This window comes from Lacerta agilis, chromosome 1 (assembly GCF_009819535.1).
Source record: "Lacerta agilis isolate rLacAgi1 chromosome 1, rLacAgi1.pri, whole genome shotgun sequence".
Lineage (NCBI taxonomy): Eukaryota > Metazoa > Chordata > Lepidosauria > Squamata > Lacertidae > Lacerta > Lacerta agilis.
In genome coordinates, this window is record NC_046312.1 from 91177078 (window position 1) to 91195544 (window position 18467).

Sequence of the window (18467 nt, forward strand, 5' to 3'; positions counted from 1 at the left end):
ATAAGACACACTTTTTTCCTCCTAAAAAGTAAGGGGAAATATCTGTGTGTCTTATGGAGCGAATGGTGGTCCCTGGAGCTGAATTGCCCAGGGGCCAAAAGAGGATCATGCTTTTTATTTTACAAAGATATAAGGGGGTGTTGAAAGGACCCCGCTCAGCAGCTGATCAGTAAGAGATCGGGAGAGAGATAAGAGTCCCCTGCTCCCTTTCAGCCCCGCCCTCTTGCCCAGGCCTCCATTGTTGAATGTGCTGCAGAGGGAGGTTGTTTGTTTCCCCAGCGACATGTGACTGGCTGATTAGATTATCTGTCTGGAAACTGTAGAAAAGGCTCCCTTTCCTTTAGAAGCTGCAGAAATGTGAGTTGAACCCCATAAAAACAGGGCTTTCCTCTTTGCTTTTTCCCCTTTGCAAAAAAAGTTGCAAAACTTTTAGCTGATCCTCAAAAAATCAGGGCTTTTCCTTTTGCAAAAAAGCTGCAAAACTTTTAGCTGATCTTCAAAAAAACCAGGGCTTTTCCCTTTGCAAAAAAGCTGCAAAACATTTAGCTGATCCTCAAAAGGGGGAGGGGGCTTTTAGAAGAGGAAAACCAGAAAAATATTTTGTTTTCTTGTTTCCTCCTCTAAAAACGATGTGTGCCCTATGGTCCGGTGCGCCCTATGGAGCGAAAAATACGGTAATTGAGCTCAGCAATTCTTTCACCCAAGAACCAGAATAGGGTCACTGATAATAGAAACCCACATTTCGGCCCCAAAGGTGTCAGTATGGAATCTGTAAGTATCACAGTTTGTTGTTGATTTTTAAAGCCCCCTCAAACTTATTAATTCAGTGATTTCACTCTTCCTCTGGCCTACTCACCTAAGTGTATGGGAAACCCCCCCCCCCCAAGGACTGGCTGTATACCAGCATTTGAAGAAGGCCAATGCAGTGAGGGCTACTCCTTTCTTCAAATTACCTTGTAAGAAACAGAACATGAGTAACCTAACCCCAAACAAGTTTACTTAGGAATGTTCAATCCTAGACATGCTTGCTAAGATGCAAATCTTCCTAGCAAGTATGCTTAGGATTGAAGGCTTAAGTGCATCAAAATGACAGCATAATACTTTAGTTTAGTGGTTGGTCTTCAATAAGTTAAGGGGAGATTAAATATTTTCATTATTTAGAATATCAAAAGTGCATGATGTGCAGCTATTGAAAAGTTCCTCCATATTCTGAGCAGCAGATACTTCAGAGAATATCTTCAAATCACCAGAGTGTACAAAGCAAGTAACAGTTCTGGAAGCATCCTAAAGCTGTACCAAAAGGCTGACTCTTTGGATACATCTGCAAGAATCCATAAAGCCACACTAGGCTCAAGTTATTAGCAATGATGGTGACTTACTTTCATGGTTTTTAAATTAAAGGAAACTCTGAGGTATATCTCTAAGGATGCCAAAAATTCTGCTACCAGTCTCAGAGAATTCCGCCTAACAAGAGTGCTCCAGACCAGTGGCAACATAACACTACTGGCAATTTTGTTCCCCACAATTTGTTACCAATGTAAAAACAAAACTTTAATACTGGCACTTATTGAGATGATGCTGTAAACTTCGCCTCTCTCGGGCTAGAGGCTGTTTCTCCAGCACCTTCCAGCCTTCTTGCCTTCTTGCCACAAGGCAGGTGGAGATGTGTTTGCTCTTCCGGATAGCTGCCTTTGAGAAGAACTCAAATGGAGTGTACTCTAGACGTAGTCTATGGGGTAACCTGGGAGCCCAGTTTAACTCCATGCACAAAGAAGAAATCCAGCCAGTAGCGGAAGCAAGTTCGCCATCAATAGCCATAGGGTTACTACCAGGCTAGGGGAACAGGAGCACAAATCTAAAATAAATTTTAAAATGGTATTAGCATAGTTTAAGTACTTCTGCAGATGCTGTTCAAAATAGTCCTTGACGAACAGGAATAGAGGCAGATGCTCTTTGAGAGTCTAAACATTAATTCATCATTTTTCCAAACTAAAGAAAGAGAAGGAGGGGGAAAGAGTTTTCCAAAGCCTAATTGAATTGTCTGTTTTGGTCCTGCTCTCCTCTAAAACCACAGTAGTGTAAAAAAGTGAACTAGTTCTCCTGTTTGCTAGGAATACAATTCCGAAAATGCTACAAAGAACATGACAGAAAAACAAAACAAGAACTCTCTATTTCACTTAATGATTTTTGAAGGATTGCTTACCAATAGATGTAACTCTTGTTAAATTAGCAACTGGAGGAGGATCCTGCTCAGGTGGGCAGAAATCGCAGAAGTCTGAACACGCTGGGCAAATTAGGTTCCCAATGTGTACCCATCCATTCATCTGAATATTCACTGTTAGGATTTGACCTGAGTGGCTGCACAAATATGACTCATCCTTGACCCAAACAGTCAGCCCATGGGGAGAACAAGAAACCTAAGAAATAAAGTTGGACTAGCTAGATTATTGTAAGCATTTATTTAATTTGTAAACCAAGTCTTTTAAGAGACATGTTGCTTGTAGTCGAGCTGTCAAAAGGAAAGGCTAGAACTATTTTTGTGTACCTTCACTTGTTTGCATGCAGATTTGGAAGATGACAGATTGTTGGTTAGGCCGGGTAAGAGGGTATCTGCTCACTTTAGAGACTTATACTGTTGGCATAAAACTAATTGGCATGAGATAGGGAGATATTTTGACTTCCGCATGACTATCTGGTCTAATACAATTAGATACAAATATAGAAACATGTAATGACTATTTAAGAGCAATAATGTTTTCTAAACAACACAACTTTACAAAATGCAACCTTAAAATAAGAGCTCCTGCAGTTACCTGGTAACAGCCACTGCCCCAGTCAGGGTAACTGAGTTTCTTTCTGCATTGTTCCATAACAAAAGCTGACTTCTGAATGAGACACACAGAATTTGGTCCATATTTTTCTGCACCATAGTTTTTGAAAGGATCTAAAAAACCAGGAAAGCACTGTTAACACATACTGTGGACTCAGATGCAGACAGCTTCAGACTGTGATTTCAGATCCTAGTTTCTGAGCCTGAAACAAACCTGGGTAGACTCAGATACAGATGCAACATGACAACCATGGGTTAGCTAAAGAAGCCATGAGTTTCCCTTACATTGGAACCCAAAAATTCTGAAAGATATTAAAGGAGAAACTAAACACAAAACCAACTGACCTGGTTGATTTTCGAGTATTCTACAGTCTGAACTTCGTTGAAATTCACCACTTAAGTGCCAGCTAAATTCCTGACTGAACGGACAGAAGTCAGCAATTTCAACAGACCCACCATAGTAAGGCAAATCTTCTGATGGTACTCCATAGAGACGGTCAAAATACTGCAAAAGATACAGTGACAGAGGCAGCTATGAAGGTAGAAGAAGCTCAGTCATATCACCACCATCACCTGGTAGTAAAAAACTTTTACAACAATGGCAGAAACCCACATTCCATACATTATATTCATGTTAAAGAGTACCAAAGCACAAAGCTATAGTTGTTACTGCCATTAATAATTTTTTTTTTTTTAGGACCAACAGTATTGCTAGGTACTGCACATACAAGTCTGCTATGCACGACAAGTGCATTTTCTTTTGACTTTGTTGTCTGAACCCTAAACTACGGTTAATCTTAACTATGGTACATGGAAACAAGCCAGCTGCTTAAACTACGATTTAAAGTTGACTTGTTTAAACAAACTACAGTTTGTATGTGATCCGACAACAAATCAAGCTGAATCTAAAATGGAAGCAAAAGCTTCAAAATTCCTCCTTATGGTTGCACTGGAAGAGAAGGAGGAAATGCCCAGCTTGTTCTCATGTCTGAATGAGACTGGTGGTTCACAGAATTCACATAGTGTCACACCCTTTATACCTGATATTCATGAGGCAGCTGTTGAGGGAATTTCTGTAAATTGCACACTGCCACTGCTCTTTGGTCCTGTCTACAGGTTAGCTGCAATGGATTAGTCCGCAGAGTGTCACAATATGGATCCACCAATTCTTTCCTGTGAATAAAGTTGAAAACCACAATAAGGGAACTGTTAAAATCTTTCTATACAACACTTAACAAAAAAAAAAAATCAGTACTAATCAGACAAACATTAATAGGATATTGCAATGCCAGCAGCACCACAGAATGTGCAATCTAAAGAAACGTATTCTTACCTTCTCCTCTTGTGATCAATCCAAAACTTACAGCTTTTCATCACAAAGTCACAGCCTTTATCTCGGCCCCAATCGAGCTTTTCTGCCATGTTGTAATTGGCTTTATACCAGCTGTAAATATATGTTGAAATGGAAATGCTATTATTGCACTTCTGAACAGTCAGCAAAAAGTTATTTCCAAGGTCTTGCATGTGTTAATCAAGCTACCCAATATGAACCATTTCCTAATGCAGGTAGGGCAAGAAAAGGCAAATGCATTTCTATAAACAGGCACATGTATTGTCGCCTCCAAGATTGCCGCTCCTCTTTTGGCTTAGGAAGCAAAGCCAAAAAATGGAATTGCTCTTCTCTTTCAATGAAGGAATAAACAATAAAGGGGGGGTAGATTTCAACAGCTAGCGCTAATGCCACTCTGAGGTAATTCAAATCTGACTAGTTTTTGCCCGCCTTTTCCATCCCCCATTATCCACTTTCAACTGGAGGGAAATGCTTGAGAATTATGATTTGTTGTTGTTTAGTCGTGACCCCATGGACCAGAGCACGCCAGGCACTCCTGTCTTCATTATTTGATTAGTTCAGGAGTATCCTTAATATGACTATACAATTTCACATTGCACTAGTAGATAAATGCAAAATGAACAGAGAAATTTTGATTTCAATTTCATGTTAGAATTTAAGTTATTCAACTCAAGGTATAGGCTTGTCACGTGCATTAAAAATAGCTGATTGGCAGATGCAAATCAAGAACAGAAAGATTAGTCTTAAGACAAAACCTCACATGAAACCCCAATATTTACAGAACAAGGAGCGGCAACAAAATCGACAATATCGATTTGCATAGAAAGGTTGCATTGTTTCCAAAGCCTAAAATTCAAACACCTCCAACTACATAAGTTTCTTAACTATATATTTAACATCTGTCCAAACAAGGCAAATTTATGAGATTACCAAAACTAACTATACATTCTTACCCAGTGTCTTCCATTAATGCCAAAGTGATGCGGGAGAAGACCCTGTTCTGAGTGTGCGATCCAGTCATAGCTTCATTCTGAAAGTAATCACCAAAAAGAACTGCAAGCTTCGTGACAGAACAGGAACTCATTCCTTGATTTGGAATGGGGGAAGAAAGAATGTGCACCTTTGGGCATAAACACTTATGTAATAAGTGCCCAAAGGTACATAGGCCCATTAATTGTTTCTAATATTTCCTTGATTGTTTCATTTAGGATCCCTCCCCATGAAACGGTCTGAAGCGATTTACATGCAAGTGCTATTCCTGGGCCAATCTGGATAAAGTCTGGGATAGTCTTCATCTCCACTTAGGAGGCTTGATGGTAGAGGATTCAATAGGTGTTTAAAGCCAGTGAAGATGGCACCTCCTGGGTTTATAAAGGTGTGGCTTCCAAAGGGTAGGCACTGCCACACCAGATGTCTAATTCCCACACTGTATGGGACAGGCTTCCTGATGAGCTGATATCTGCAGGAGGCCCACTCATCATTGTATAAGTTGACTACAGACTGAGGAGTTGCATGTGATCTGAAACACTGGGAGGCTGCCCTATATTGCCATTTCTCACTATTTTAAATGAGCAGTATCCAGGGGTCCTTTTACCTTTACTTTTTACCAGAGAAGCAGAGTGGAAAGGTAAAGACAAATGAAGACAAAGATAATAATTAAAATATATATTCTTTATAATGTATGGTATACTTTCACAAAGCAAGCTGTACTGCTCCTTCTCTTTAAAAAAAACTGCTTTATATAATCCCGTTTTATCTAGATTTACAGCGACTGTCCAATTAACAAGTTCTAAGGAAAAGATTAAATAGAAGTCTGAGGATGGGGGAAGGAATATTTCCAGTGATATATCCTACTTTTAAACTTTCATCAATCTGTCGTCCTGGAGACAAAAGTATCCGATATCACAAAAACCTACATTTCAGTTTATGATCACCTCGCAAAAAAACCCAATAGCCACTGTATCATAATTAGCTGTACTGACCTCCAACAATCTCTTTTCCCAATGATTGAGCTCCGTACCCAGGCCACCTTGGTTTTCAAGTTCCATCCCCTCTAGAAATTGACATCCAAAGTGTTTTCGGGTCTCCTCCTTCAAAAAGATGCATCAGAAGACAGCGGTCAAAATAATTAGCAATACTCTTCCTTGAGAATCAAAACTAACCCGCCCCCCTCCCGCTCCCAGGAGGGGCTTCTTTCATCTTGCACAGATTTCCAGTGAAAAGGGTCCCCCAATTCTTCTTCCTATATGCATTGAAATGTAAGGCTGCTATCACAATGTGGTTCACATGATTGCCAATAGGCAGCCATGAAAACACCAGCTGGACAGGAGAACAGGCAGGCAAGCAAGCTGTGTGGGTGGCAGGTGCTCCAGGCAAGATGTCTGGGAAGAGAGGTGCTTCATAGAGTGATTTGCCCAGTAGCTCCCTGAAGTGCTTCCCCTGTTAAATGCAGCTGCAGCAAGTGTTAACGGAGGGAGGAGGCACTTCAGAGAGTGGTTTTGGGCAAAAAAAGCCCCTACCCCGTATATTCCGGCGTACAAGACGACTGGGCGTATAAGACGACCCCCAACCTTTCCTGTTAAATATAGAGTTTGGGATATACTCGCCTGAGGACAGCATTGAAGCAAAATAGTGTCCTTGGTATCCTACTTGGTATCCATCTCTGCCTCTCAGATGGGGAGGCTTCAGAGTAAGAGTCTCACTGGCTGAACGACTAAAAGGCAAGAAGGATCAGCAAGAAGGGAGAAAGCCTCGCAAACGCACAGGCAAGAGACAGAGAGAGAGGGAGAGGGAAAGCCTCGCGCACACACACAGGCAAGGCACGTCGCGCCAGAGAGAGGGAGAGAGAAAGCCTCGCGCGCGTGCACACACCCTGCAAGGATGAGAGACAGAGATGTGTGTTGACCCGCCGTATAAGACGATCCCCGACTTTGGAGAAGATTTTCCGGGGTTTAAAAGTCGTCTTATACGCCAGAATATACGGTACTTTAAAGTTTGGGGTGAGGGGAAGGGCGAGGTGTAAAGGGAGGAGGGGTTACATATACATGGGGATGGGAGGATTGTCAAAGGGGTTGGTGGGTAGGTGAGATTAGTGAATGGAAGCCGGAGATGGAAACTGCTAGTAAGAAATACTAATTAAAGTTAATGAAGCTGAGAATAAACTAAAAAAAAAAGTTTAAAATTAATTCACCTATATGAAAAACATAACACAATCTGATCTCATAAAACCCATAATTTAAAGTCTTCAGAATGATTTGGTTATTTGAATCACTTGGAAGATAAAAAAACAGGTAAACTATCCAAGCCACAATGTGATCAGGCTTTTGCCCAACTGCCTTCCGCTTTAGTAGGCTGAAGGAATACAAGCAGCAACCCAGTCAGATGAAGTTTTGTGTCTGTGCTGTGGCTTCATGCCACTCGGGTTCTATGGCAGCATGATGGCAGCTTCCATGCACAGCTTGAGATCTTTCCTTTAGGTTTCTCATTTCTCTGTTGAAACATTGGCACACCTGCGATATCCTGAACCAACCCCACTCCCATGTCTGTGGGTGGCCTTGTTCCGGTGCTCTAGTAGTTGGGAAAGGGCCAGCCACTTTACTATTACAAGGAGTGATCATTATTCTAATGAGAATTATTCCTTTTGACATGCATTATTTTATCAGTAAGCAGCTTACCAGGGATACTGGGAGTAAGGTATTCCTATAATTCTCAAAGTGTTAGACAAACCTCCTAAAGAAGGCAAGGCAAATTGTGTATCTAGGAAGTTAGTTAGATTTATTTTGATAAAAAGTGAAAATGATACTTACAACTACTTTAGGAGTTATCAGAAGGAACACATTGTGAAGCAGTTTCTTATTGCCCCGTACATCCCATAACCGCACCGCGCTATTTACTACTTTATTGCTCCATTGATATACACCAAGGCTGTAAGGAAGGCAGACTGAATTAACTTGACTGGCAAGCAGGATCAATTCTAAATATGATCAACAAGCTGATATTAGCAAATGTTAAATCCATATCAAAAAAATATTATTAAACGTGGTAACTGTGAAGCTCATGACAGCCGGCTGTCTATGAAAGAAGACATGGAAGAAAAATCAGCCAAGGAAACAAACTGACTGAGTCACAATGTATTAAAATGTTGACAAAAGAATTATTTCACAACTATGCCACATCACTTCCTTCAACAAAACTACATAGATTTGTAAAATCCAACATAGATTTCAATATATACCTTTCATTAAAGTGTGGCAATCCATTCGCATTTCGGGGAGTCAAAGGATTTCCATCATCATCACGATAAAATGCAAACAGCCCAGCAGAAAAACCCTTTAAGGCAATGCAAAGTAATTTATATTATTTATCATCAACATAAGAAAACACGCTTTGCCTAGAAGTTAACATACCTCAAAACAACAACAAAAAGTTGCCTGAAAGTAAAATAAACATACAGTGTAGGCAAAGTTCGCATCTATGTATTTAAAAAAGAAACAAAAGCAAACAATTTTTTTGCATGGTGCAACACAAAGATGTTGCTAGTATTTTAAATGAATGCAACAAATAACATATCTTACCAGTGCATGAATGATTTCATGTTTCACTGTAGACAACATGCCAACAAATTCTTGTGCTTGGGTTGAAATCATATTCGGACAAAGATTAGCATACCCTGCAACTGGCCTGGGAAAAAATGAAAAATATATATTTCTATAGAATAAAAACTTCACCGTCTTAGGAACATGCTAAGCTTAATAAATGAATACAAACAAAGTGCACTCAACAACAACAACAAAATCTAAATTTAGAATGCTAAAGCACATAAGCAATTGTAGTTTCACCATTTACACAATGGGCAGCAGTGAAACATATTTTCACTCAACCCCCAACTGACCATAAATTACTGGTAAATAGATTTTGATAATGGTATTGCTAGTAAAATCTCTTAACAAAGAGAAGTTAGATTTCACTGCAAACAATAGAAATGAAGAGTGCAACAACTACTTTAGTAGGCGTTTCTTCTAATTTCATGATTCAGGCTACAAACACAGGCATCTACTGCTCAAAAAGAAATTAGAATGGACAATTCTAGTTCCATTAAGAATTAGCCATTAATTTGAGCAGCACAGTTCATCTAGTAAACTGGTCAGTTAAAGCGACCTTATGAAGTCATTACACCAGTACACTTATAAGTTAAAGTTAATTTGGAGGGGGGAAAATGTCACCTGTCCATATCAGCTTCCAGTTGACAGTATGCTGCATATGCAATAATATTTTCTTGGCCACACCTTTCAGTAGTCAGAGCACTAACATATAACACGAAGTCAGCATCTCGAACCCCTTCTTGGTCTCTTACACCAACAAGTCCACAATCCAGCATTTCATTACACACCCTACATTGCTAAGACATTAAATTTAGAGGAAATTAGTTTCAAACAGACATAAATTAACAACTGTCTTCAGTCTAACAGAAGAAATTTGGTAACCAACTGCTCAGAGTTGAGGCACTGAAATCAATGGCCATGACTAATTTATAGAATCATAGAATTGTAGATTTTGAAGGAACCACAAGTCATCTAATCCAACCCCCTGCAATGCAGGATTATTTTGCCCAACACGGGGCTCAAACCCACAACCCTAGGATTAAGAGTCCCATGCTCTACCAACTGAGCTAGCCAGTCATTTAATAGGTCTGCTCTGAGCATGACTTAGATACAACCCATCCTCCTTTCTATTTTTCTTTATCTGACTGATGGTAGATATTAAAACAATGATTTGCCACACTTTTATTAATTTTGTAATACTGCTCACAGCCAATATCCAAAGGGTATACGTGCACCTGATTATTTTTTTAAATCGCTTTTGAATTCTATACCCTCCAGAATCCACAAGTGCTTTTTAAGAGCCCAAAGTTCAGAAAATGGCAAGATGTGTTAGGACCAAATGATCTTGAAAGAGGGAATGACATTAATGAATGCATAATCTTTTCTTCCAGCTTTTCTTTTGGAAAGCTCTCATGCCTACTATGCTGACTTCCATTCCAGAGACATCCATCAGGTTGTGAAAGTGTGTGTTGTGTGTAGCATCTGAAGATGCTGTGGTATATTATACTGTGACATCTTATTATCATTGCACATACATAGATTATACAAAGCACATTGTCTGCTATGGTCTACATGCACTGTGGTTAGCGTTAATATCTGGTGTCAGAGAATTTACACTGGGCAAGATATGATCACTCTTGCTCTGTTCAAAGTTTTAAAAAATGCAACTTTCATCCGGTTTATCAAGCTGTTTTGTTAACTCAAGGAAAACTAAGGAAGTAAACACTGAAAAGTGTAATACAGGGACTGCCCAAAACTTATTTTATTTAATGAAATTGAAAAAAAAACCATTCAAGTCCATTTAAAAACAAGACATTAAAACTGAAAACAATTTTTAAAAGTAGCCAAGGTCCATCAACATAATATACTTTTGAGTATTACTGAACTCCACAATTTCTCTGTACTCAAATTGAAAATTCAATCCTCTCACCAATCTGTTGAACTCAGCTCCTAGTCCTCTCATCCCTGTTGATTCCCAACATTATTTGCTCTTCTTAACTTCACTTCGCTTGATGCCACTGATTTGCCTTGATACCACAGTTAAGTACCAAAGGAAACAGAATCTTCTCATTGTGATACTATAACGGGATTTAAGATTATACCCTTGCAAGTGACGACTGGTACAGTTGACTCACAACTTCTGTTCAGAAATTTGCTACTTGTAAGAGTTGCAATGTTTTATTTCCAGCCAGGGATGTTAACTGTGGATATACAGTATAGTGCAACCATTCTCATAAGACATGTGCTAAGAATTAAGACATTATTTGGATCATGAAGTATTATTTGTGCTACAGAGCTTTATTGCTGCAGTCCATTGCATTTTCATTTGTTGGGTTTAGGAGTGGTTTTATTATGATTATAGTATTATATAATTGTTGTTGTAAGCTGCCCTGTGCTCCATTTTGGACAAAGGCTAGGATGTAGATCAGTCAGATCAAATCAAAGCAAAGCAAAGCAAACCTTGCTCAAAGGAACATGTCCCAGTTGTTCCTTTAAAGTCCTGCCCTTACCTGCCCCTCATGTATGATATCCAGGTGCAGGGCAGGTAGGCATGGCTTACTGAAAATGAAGGATGCCTGGAAAGCCATCTTCGAACCATGAACTGGAAGTTCCCAGACCTGGGCCGCCAAGGACTGAATTACCTGCAGGTGTTCCTCAGGAACTGTGACTGGACCACACTTCGTATATTCTGCACAGGCTTTTCGGCAATATCGGTGAGGGTCACCTTTCTTCCTTAAATATTCATTTGTTACACACTGTCTTCAAACAAATCAGAATTACAGATTTAGTTATCAAGGAAATGGATGCATAGAATAAACCCACATAACAGAGAAGCTAAGTATGCCAACATAACCAAGTTAATGGAATTACTCTTAGTGGGGTTTTTTGGGTGGTGGGGGGAACAGTACTGATCTACAGGCAGAATATAATCTTAAATACAGATTTATATTGACACTTATTATTAAACAACACTATGTACATACCTGCTTAATAGGATGGTACCAGTAGGTTTCCGTACTTGAAATGTCTTCTCTAAATAGGAAATAGCTTGCGGAAAAAGCTTATTCTAAATAGAAAAGAAAAGTCTCTTTACACCAAAAAGAGAGAGATGAAACTAGATTCTAAAGAATGAAGTCCCAAGTCTCACTTACTAAGTATATTTTCACAGCTTTGAACTGAATGAGATAAGCATAAAGAGATGCTGATTTTAATCAGACAATACTCATGTGTCCTGAACTTTTACAACATTTATCATTTCTGTAGTTCTTAATGCTGCTTTTGGTTAAAGTTGCCAAGGTATGGGAGAGTGGAAATTGCACCAGAGAGGGAGGAGGGAGAAAAGTCAGTTTGCTCCTGATCACATAACCATGGTTAGGAGAACACACAATGTTAGGTCTGCACAAATTTCAAAAGCAGTTTCCGATATGGAGCAGGAAAGCTGTTTAGAAAAGTTTAGAAGAGTTAGAATACCACTTACAGTCACGGATCATGCAGACCAGTGGATTGGCACAATTAAGCTAGAACTCAATTCAGCAATAGGCATGACTGACATACATGCAAGAAGGAAGAGTCACATACCTTTATAAGGTGCTTTTTTTCAGGTGGCAATCTATGAAGAAAAAAAACAATAAGGGAAGGGAATTGTTTCTTTTCTATTTGTATGAAATACTATCATCAACCAATCCCTTTCCACCTATAAAACCAGTTACTCCAGACAACATAAATCTGTCCCCCTTAGCTACGTATTCCCTATTGCCTTGCCTACTTGTTTGGTGAGGAAAGTAGAAGGGGGACAGGTCTTCCTAGCTATCAGCTAATTCTCCAGTACAGGTAAGATGTCCTCAGGTTGGACATGAGCTCTCCCTAGTGCTTGAATGCAGGAACTAAAAACTGAAGGCATCTCCGCATGCATGTAGAAATACCTCTCAGGTAGGACCAACAGCCCCTTCCCACTCAGATTAAGAATTTTAGAAGGCTGTCATTATACTTACTCCTCAATACTTTTGTCATATACTGTCTTGATTCTTAGTTGTTCATCCGCATTTCTCTTTATAACACGATTTTCCTTAAGATAAACTTTATAGATAACCTAAATAAAGAAGAAATATATTTGACTCAACAAATAACATGTATAACATTTTTTCAAAAAAATAAAGAAAGAAGCGGGTGCATCTATCAGATTTATTTACTAGTTTCCTTTGCACACACATCCTTTACTATAAAGTTCCAGGGTTATAACAATAAAAAAACAGTAATAGAAATGACACGACTGTAATTATTTTGCTTGATGACGAGAAAGCATTTCACAAAATATATTGCTGGGTTCTTTTTGTTGCTTTGGAAAAGTGTGGGTTCCCTCAAGAGATTATGAAATAGATTATTTCATTTGATTAAGAGAGAGGAACAAGTCAAAGCTGTTCTCTTTTTTGTTTGATATTCAGTTTGTGTCTAGAACTGGTGATTTGCGCAATTAGGCAGAAAAGACAAATTCATGGCTTTGTACATGGACAAGTAGAATTTTAAAATGGCTACATATACAGATTTTTTTATTATTAGGTCTGAATAATCTATATAAGAATTAATAAAAATTATTAAATTTTGTGTAATTTCTGGCTAGCTGTAAATCAGTCAAAAATCTATGTAGTTTATGTGCTAATTGGCAATTTTGTTTGTGCCAAGGTTGTAACATATTAAAGCTCAACTCCTGCCTATGAGGAGGAGGAGGATGTAGCTTGCCCCCCTCTCCACTTTGGGGTGTGTGTATGTGTCCTTGGGGCGGTGTGGTTAGGTTGCTTGTCACTGTTGCATATTGCTGTGCCCCTGTAGCCATTTTTCCTTGGCATACGTGGCTGCCAGCTGCAAGTGTGTGGTTGTAATCACTGTATTTGGGAGTGTCAGTGTGTTCCTGTGTGTTTGTTTACAGTTTCATGCTGGGGCATGTTTTCGGTGCATATGTGCTAATGATTGGTTATGAACAAGTTGAGCAGGTTGTGTATGCCTGGTGGAAGGTGGCAGGCTTTGCTGGTGCTGGCAGGGTTATTATAGATGCCATGGGTATCTGTGTCATCTGGCATGTAGGCCACAGCCTCTCTGGTGGGGGTGGGGGGAAGAAAGTTGGATGAAGAGGTTTTTTCCACCACCAGCAGATCACTGGTGGCCACAAAACATGGCAGAGTCTTGAAGTTGTTTCGGATTATTTCCCCCCCCAAACTTTACTGAAACCTTTTAGAACTATTATGAAACAACCTGTTGTCTTCAGGGACAAATGCATGTACAGGTGTTAAGTCTTGTATGGAGCCATCTACATGGCATCAAAGCAGACTTGAAAAACATTTTCCTTTACAGATTAAGCTCACATGCACAGGCTATACGTCTATCTAAAACAGAACTTTCCAAACTTTTCATGTTGGTGACACACTTTTTAGACATGCATCATTTCGTGAAACAGTAATACAGTTTTACTAGCAAACCAGAGGTTAAACTAACCCCTTTCCGGCCCCAAGAGTAGCACAGGAACGTGTACCTACACTGCAGCCGACACACTAATGTGTGGTGACACACAGGCTGCTGTGACTGAGACGGAAAAGAGATTCCTGTACAGTACTATTAATAAACAATATAAGTTCAGACCATATGGAGTCAAACCCATCTTTTTTTGTTATTCCTCTTATCACCCTCCAATGGTGAGCTGAGCATAAGTGCTATATTCCACACATATTGGGTCCAAGTTTCTATGGTGGGAGGGAGTGTTTCCCACCCCGCATTGGAAGCAACTATTTGTCTTGTTGCTAGGAGTCTTACAGCTTAAACTTCTCTGTTAGGCCATAATCCTATGCATGCTTAATTAGGAGCCAAGTCTGATTAAATACACTAAAATAAAGTAATATAAACAGGATAAATCCATTACCACTGAAAATATCAAGCATTTTTACAAACCAAATGTTCTGTTAGAGAAAAGCAATGACCATGGGATCTTAATGGGTGGGTAATAACAAAATAAATAATATGATTATTTCCATTTTTAACTTGTGCTATGGGGTGGTTTTTTATGGGATATTTTTTAAGTGCCTCATTATTTTAGCTGTCAAGAGAATCCTGTGTGGCATAAATGGTGGCAATTGTACTAAGAAGAATTAAAGAACAGAGCGTGGTGGCTTCCTGCAGAAAGAAAACTAAGCCTAGTTTCTAATCTCAGCATTTTGTCAATTGGATCACCTTGGCTTTCTACAATAAAGCAGCAGAATAGGCTGAGTCGCCCAAAACAACGGGAAAACGACGTACCTAACCCGCGAGGTAAATGCCAAAACTGTAGAGCCATTTCCCTGCCTTTAGTCTAACATAATGACAAAAAATATCGCAGCGGCACGGCTTAAAGCTACTGCATTTCCCCAAAGCGTTTCGCGGTCCTCCCTAGGAAAAAATAATTTGCTGGAATGCGCGGCAGAGACAACCGGCACCAACCAACAGGTAACTGCTTTGCTGCAGTTACAGGTACCAGTAGGTAGCCGTGTTGGTCTGCCATAGTAAAAATAAATAAATAAATAAAATTCCTTCCAGTAGCACCTTAGAGACCAACTAAGTTTGTTCTTGGTATGAGCTTTCGTGTGCATGCACACTTCTTCAGATACACTTTGTTGCAAACCGCGATATGCATCGGCATTCCCAAACGAAGGATCCCAAGGAAGTGGAGGAGCGGTGAGTTTTAAATCAGATTTTAGAAACCGGTCCTCACCATCCTCACTTGTATTCAATGCGGTAACTTTTACGAGCACAAATGAGAAAAACAGGCAAAACAGGCGGCCAACAACGCTGCAAACTCGGCAACCGACGGGAAGTCGAAGGCGACTACTAACCATCATTGTCAAGGCGGAGAACCCGCGTTGCCCTCTTAGCCCCCCCAGGCCCCCACCCCGCTTCCAAAGACCCGCCTCACCTCCCTGGCGCTGGGGATGCGGTGGTGACACACAGGAGCAGAAGCAGCAGAAGCTGGACCGCAGCCAAGCAGAAGCAGCACCGCGAGGGCTGCGGGGAAAGCGGAGAGCGGCCGGGGAGAAGCTTGCAAAGCCCGCCGCCTCTTCGCTCCGGCCGCCATCTTGACAGCTGCCTTCGCTACCGCCGCCTCTCCACAGGCAAGGTCGGTTCCCCCTTCCCCACCAGCTGAGAGGAGCGCGGTTCTATTGGTCGCACCTCTTTACGGGGCGGGGCTACGGCCCTCAAGAGAGGAAAGGAGAAAGGGCGGGGGGGCAGTCCGTGACGTCACGCCCAGTACCGCAAGCCCAGCCAATAAGAAGAAGAAGAAGGGTAAAACCCTGCCGCCGCAGCCTGATTGGATGTCACTCAAAAGGGTAGGACGTAAACTGGCTGGGAGGTGGAAGGAGGTATAAATATTCGCAGGGGTTTGGAGAAATTTGGTGGAAGCAGAGCTACAGCTACCGGTAGAGATGTGTCTGGTGTGCCCCGTGGTTTCTGGGAGGGGAAATTCGAATTTGACGAGGCTATAAAGTAGTTAGTGCCTCATTTCTCAAATTCGAGCTGAGGAGCGGAGGGGAGAGTAAAACTCATTTGTCATCCTGAACGTCAATTACAGGATTGCTTTTATTTTTATTTTTTAATTTCAAAAATAGGCTTATAAATGGATTTCCATGACACAAGTATTTAATTATAACCAAGCACAATTAAAATAGGTAATAAAGCAACCCCATTAAGAAAATGCAGTAATTAAAGCAGGAGATTTGGGTGAATGCAGGTGTAAACAGGTGTACCTTTAATACTCTTGTACAGTATTCTAGTTAGCAGTGCACCCCATAAGAGTGGTGTCATCAGGAATAAAGGGGGTGGAAGCTGCCATATTTGGGAGGGGTTTTTGCTTGTGAATTGATTCTTCTGAGTCTGTAAAGTGTTACGGTCACAGATCTCAGATATATTTGGACCTCTAGGCAGGAGTTTTCATTCATCTCTGTCTTTCTTTAGTTATGGTTCTACATTTTGAAGCTTTTGAAGCTCACTGGGGACCCAGAGGTTTTCAACCTTTTTGAGTCCACGGCTCTCTTGACCAACTTCATTCTTTCTGCAGCAACCCTGTGGGGCTCAGGACTCAGTTATGTCACCCCTTGCCTGCAGAGCTGGCAGCCTCTCACTCTTTTTCAAACACCCTTCCTTGTGGAGTCTTTCCTCAGCCTCATCTCTTCTCCTTGTGAATCCTCTGGGCAGCTGCTGCTGCTGCCCCTGGTCTCCGAGTTTCTTCCCCCTGCCCCAAAGAGAGGTGCCTCTTCACACTGCCTCACAGAGGCCTGGGAAGAGGATGCCCTCAGTCTGTGCAGTCCATCAGAGACAGGCCAAAGGTGAATGTGAGGCCAGTGCCTTACCTTGAGAGGCAGCAGTGGCTTGCTATTGAGCCTATGGCAGAAAGGCTCCCCTTCAGCACTGGGCACTCAGCTCCCAGGCAGCCATTGCACACAGCAAGCACAAGAAAGACCAATGCAGCACGTGCCTGGCCTCCCACTTGGCTGTCCATTCCCAATAGCAAGGGCCAGCAGCAGCAGCAGCAGCAGCAGCAGCGTTGCTAGGGGGCGGGCCGCCTTGGGTTCCAGGGGAGGGGGGTGACACTTGGGCCGCCCCACTGGCGGCCCCCGAGCAAGCCGCGGAGCGAGGCCGCTCCGCCCTGCGGCTCGTGCGGGGCCCGCCTGCCGGAACTGCTATGGGGCTGCCACGCCCCTGCTGCACGAGCCGCCGCGGAAGCAGCAGTGCAGGCCCAGACGTGAGTGCGCATGCGCAACATTTCTCACGTATGCACTCTGTCTGGGCCAGCGCTGCCACTTCTGCGCCTTCCTCCGCCCCTGGCCAGCAGACTAGCTGGCTGAGCTTACTTGCCCTCATGCTTGCTTACTCCGAGGCTGCCTCAGCTCCTGGCAACCAGCTCCCCCGGGCCCTGGCCAGCCCCAGAGCATCCGGGGAACTTGTAGCCAGGGCTGCTGCAACCAACAGCCTCACAAGCTTCTGAGAGGCAGAGATGCGAGAGGACATCAGAGGATGGAGGGAAGGAAAGAGGGACAGAGGCCAGAGTTGCCCATGGCACCCCTGACCATCATTCAAGGCATTCCAGGGTGCTACGGCACACTGGTTGAAAACCACTGTCTTAAGCTGTTGAACCTCAGTAAACTGACAAACTTTGCCGCCTGCGTGTGTGTTTAGTTGGACACAGCACTGGATTTTCTTTGCCTACTGCACATGTCTGGGTACTCTGCTGCTTGGTTTTCCTTGCCCATGCGCTGGATGTGATTGGATTTTGCACCAGCCCTGACCCAAGGCACCTTTAAACCATGCTGGCCTAGATGGAGAGGATGAACAAATGGACTCCAGCCAAGGATGGGGGAATCCCCTGAAGGCAGCTTATCCAAGATCCTCCCAGGACTTTCCTCTCAATTTGTCTAAACTGGAGTATTGTTTTCTGCTTGAATGCCTGAAATATTTATGAAAAACACCCACACCCACCTCATTTATGTTGGGGTTTTGAAGGATTGTGTTTATGACTGGCAACCCTACTGCCATCACTATGCCTGGTGCCAGTTGTCATTGGTTGGGGTTGATGGGAGCTGGCTCCCAACAGGATGCGGAGGGGCACATATTCCTCATGGGGGGGGAGCATCCTCCTTTCTGCCTCCCACCTCCGGATTCTGATGCTTTG

The 18467-nt window shown here is 41.9% G+C and overlaps 1 protein-coding gene across 1 annotated transcript; it reads right to left on the minus strand.

The window, feature by feature from the left end:
• Positions 1-1529: 1529 nt before the first annotated feature.
• LMLN (leishmanolysin like peptidase) lies at positions 1530-15922 on the minus strand. The gene is made up of 17 exons (XM_033163335.1): positions 15717-15922; positions 12775-12872; positions 12362-12392; positions 11767-11849; positions 11425-11542; positions 9404-9579; positions 8756-8861; positions 8416-8510; positions 7988-8105; positions 6164-6271; positions 5135-5211; positions 4164-4274; positions 3871-4003; positions 3176-3335; positions 2814-2944; positions 2204-2417; positions 1530-1855 (listed from the first exon to the last, which is right to left on the minus strand). Exons 1-17 carry the CDS (start codon positions 15873-15875, stop codon positions 1755-1757), a joined length of 2019 nt encoding a protein of 672 aa, XP_033019226.1. The 5' UTR covers positions 15876-15922; the 3' UTR covers positions 1530-1754.
• Positions 15923-18467: the final 2545 nt, after the last annotated feature.

What these genes read in the sequence shown, in the direction of transcription:
- LMLN (XM_033163335.1), bottom strand. Translation starts at nt 15,875, where the DNA reads ATGGCGGCCGGAGCGAAGAGGCGGCGGGCTTTGCAAGCTTCTCCCCGG. An exon ending in CTGGAAGCTGATATGGACAG is followed by an intron (nt 8,862 to 9,403) that starts GTGACATTTTCC and finishes ATTTTTTCCCAG; the next exon opens with GCCAGTTGCAGGGTATGCTA. An exon ending in AGCTGCCTCATGAATATCAG is followed by an intron (nt 3,336 to 3,870) that starts GTATAAAGGGTG and finishes TATCTTTTGCAG; the next exon opens with TATTTTGACCGTCTCTATGG.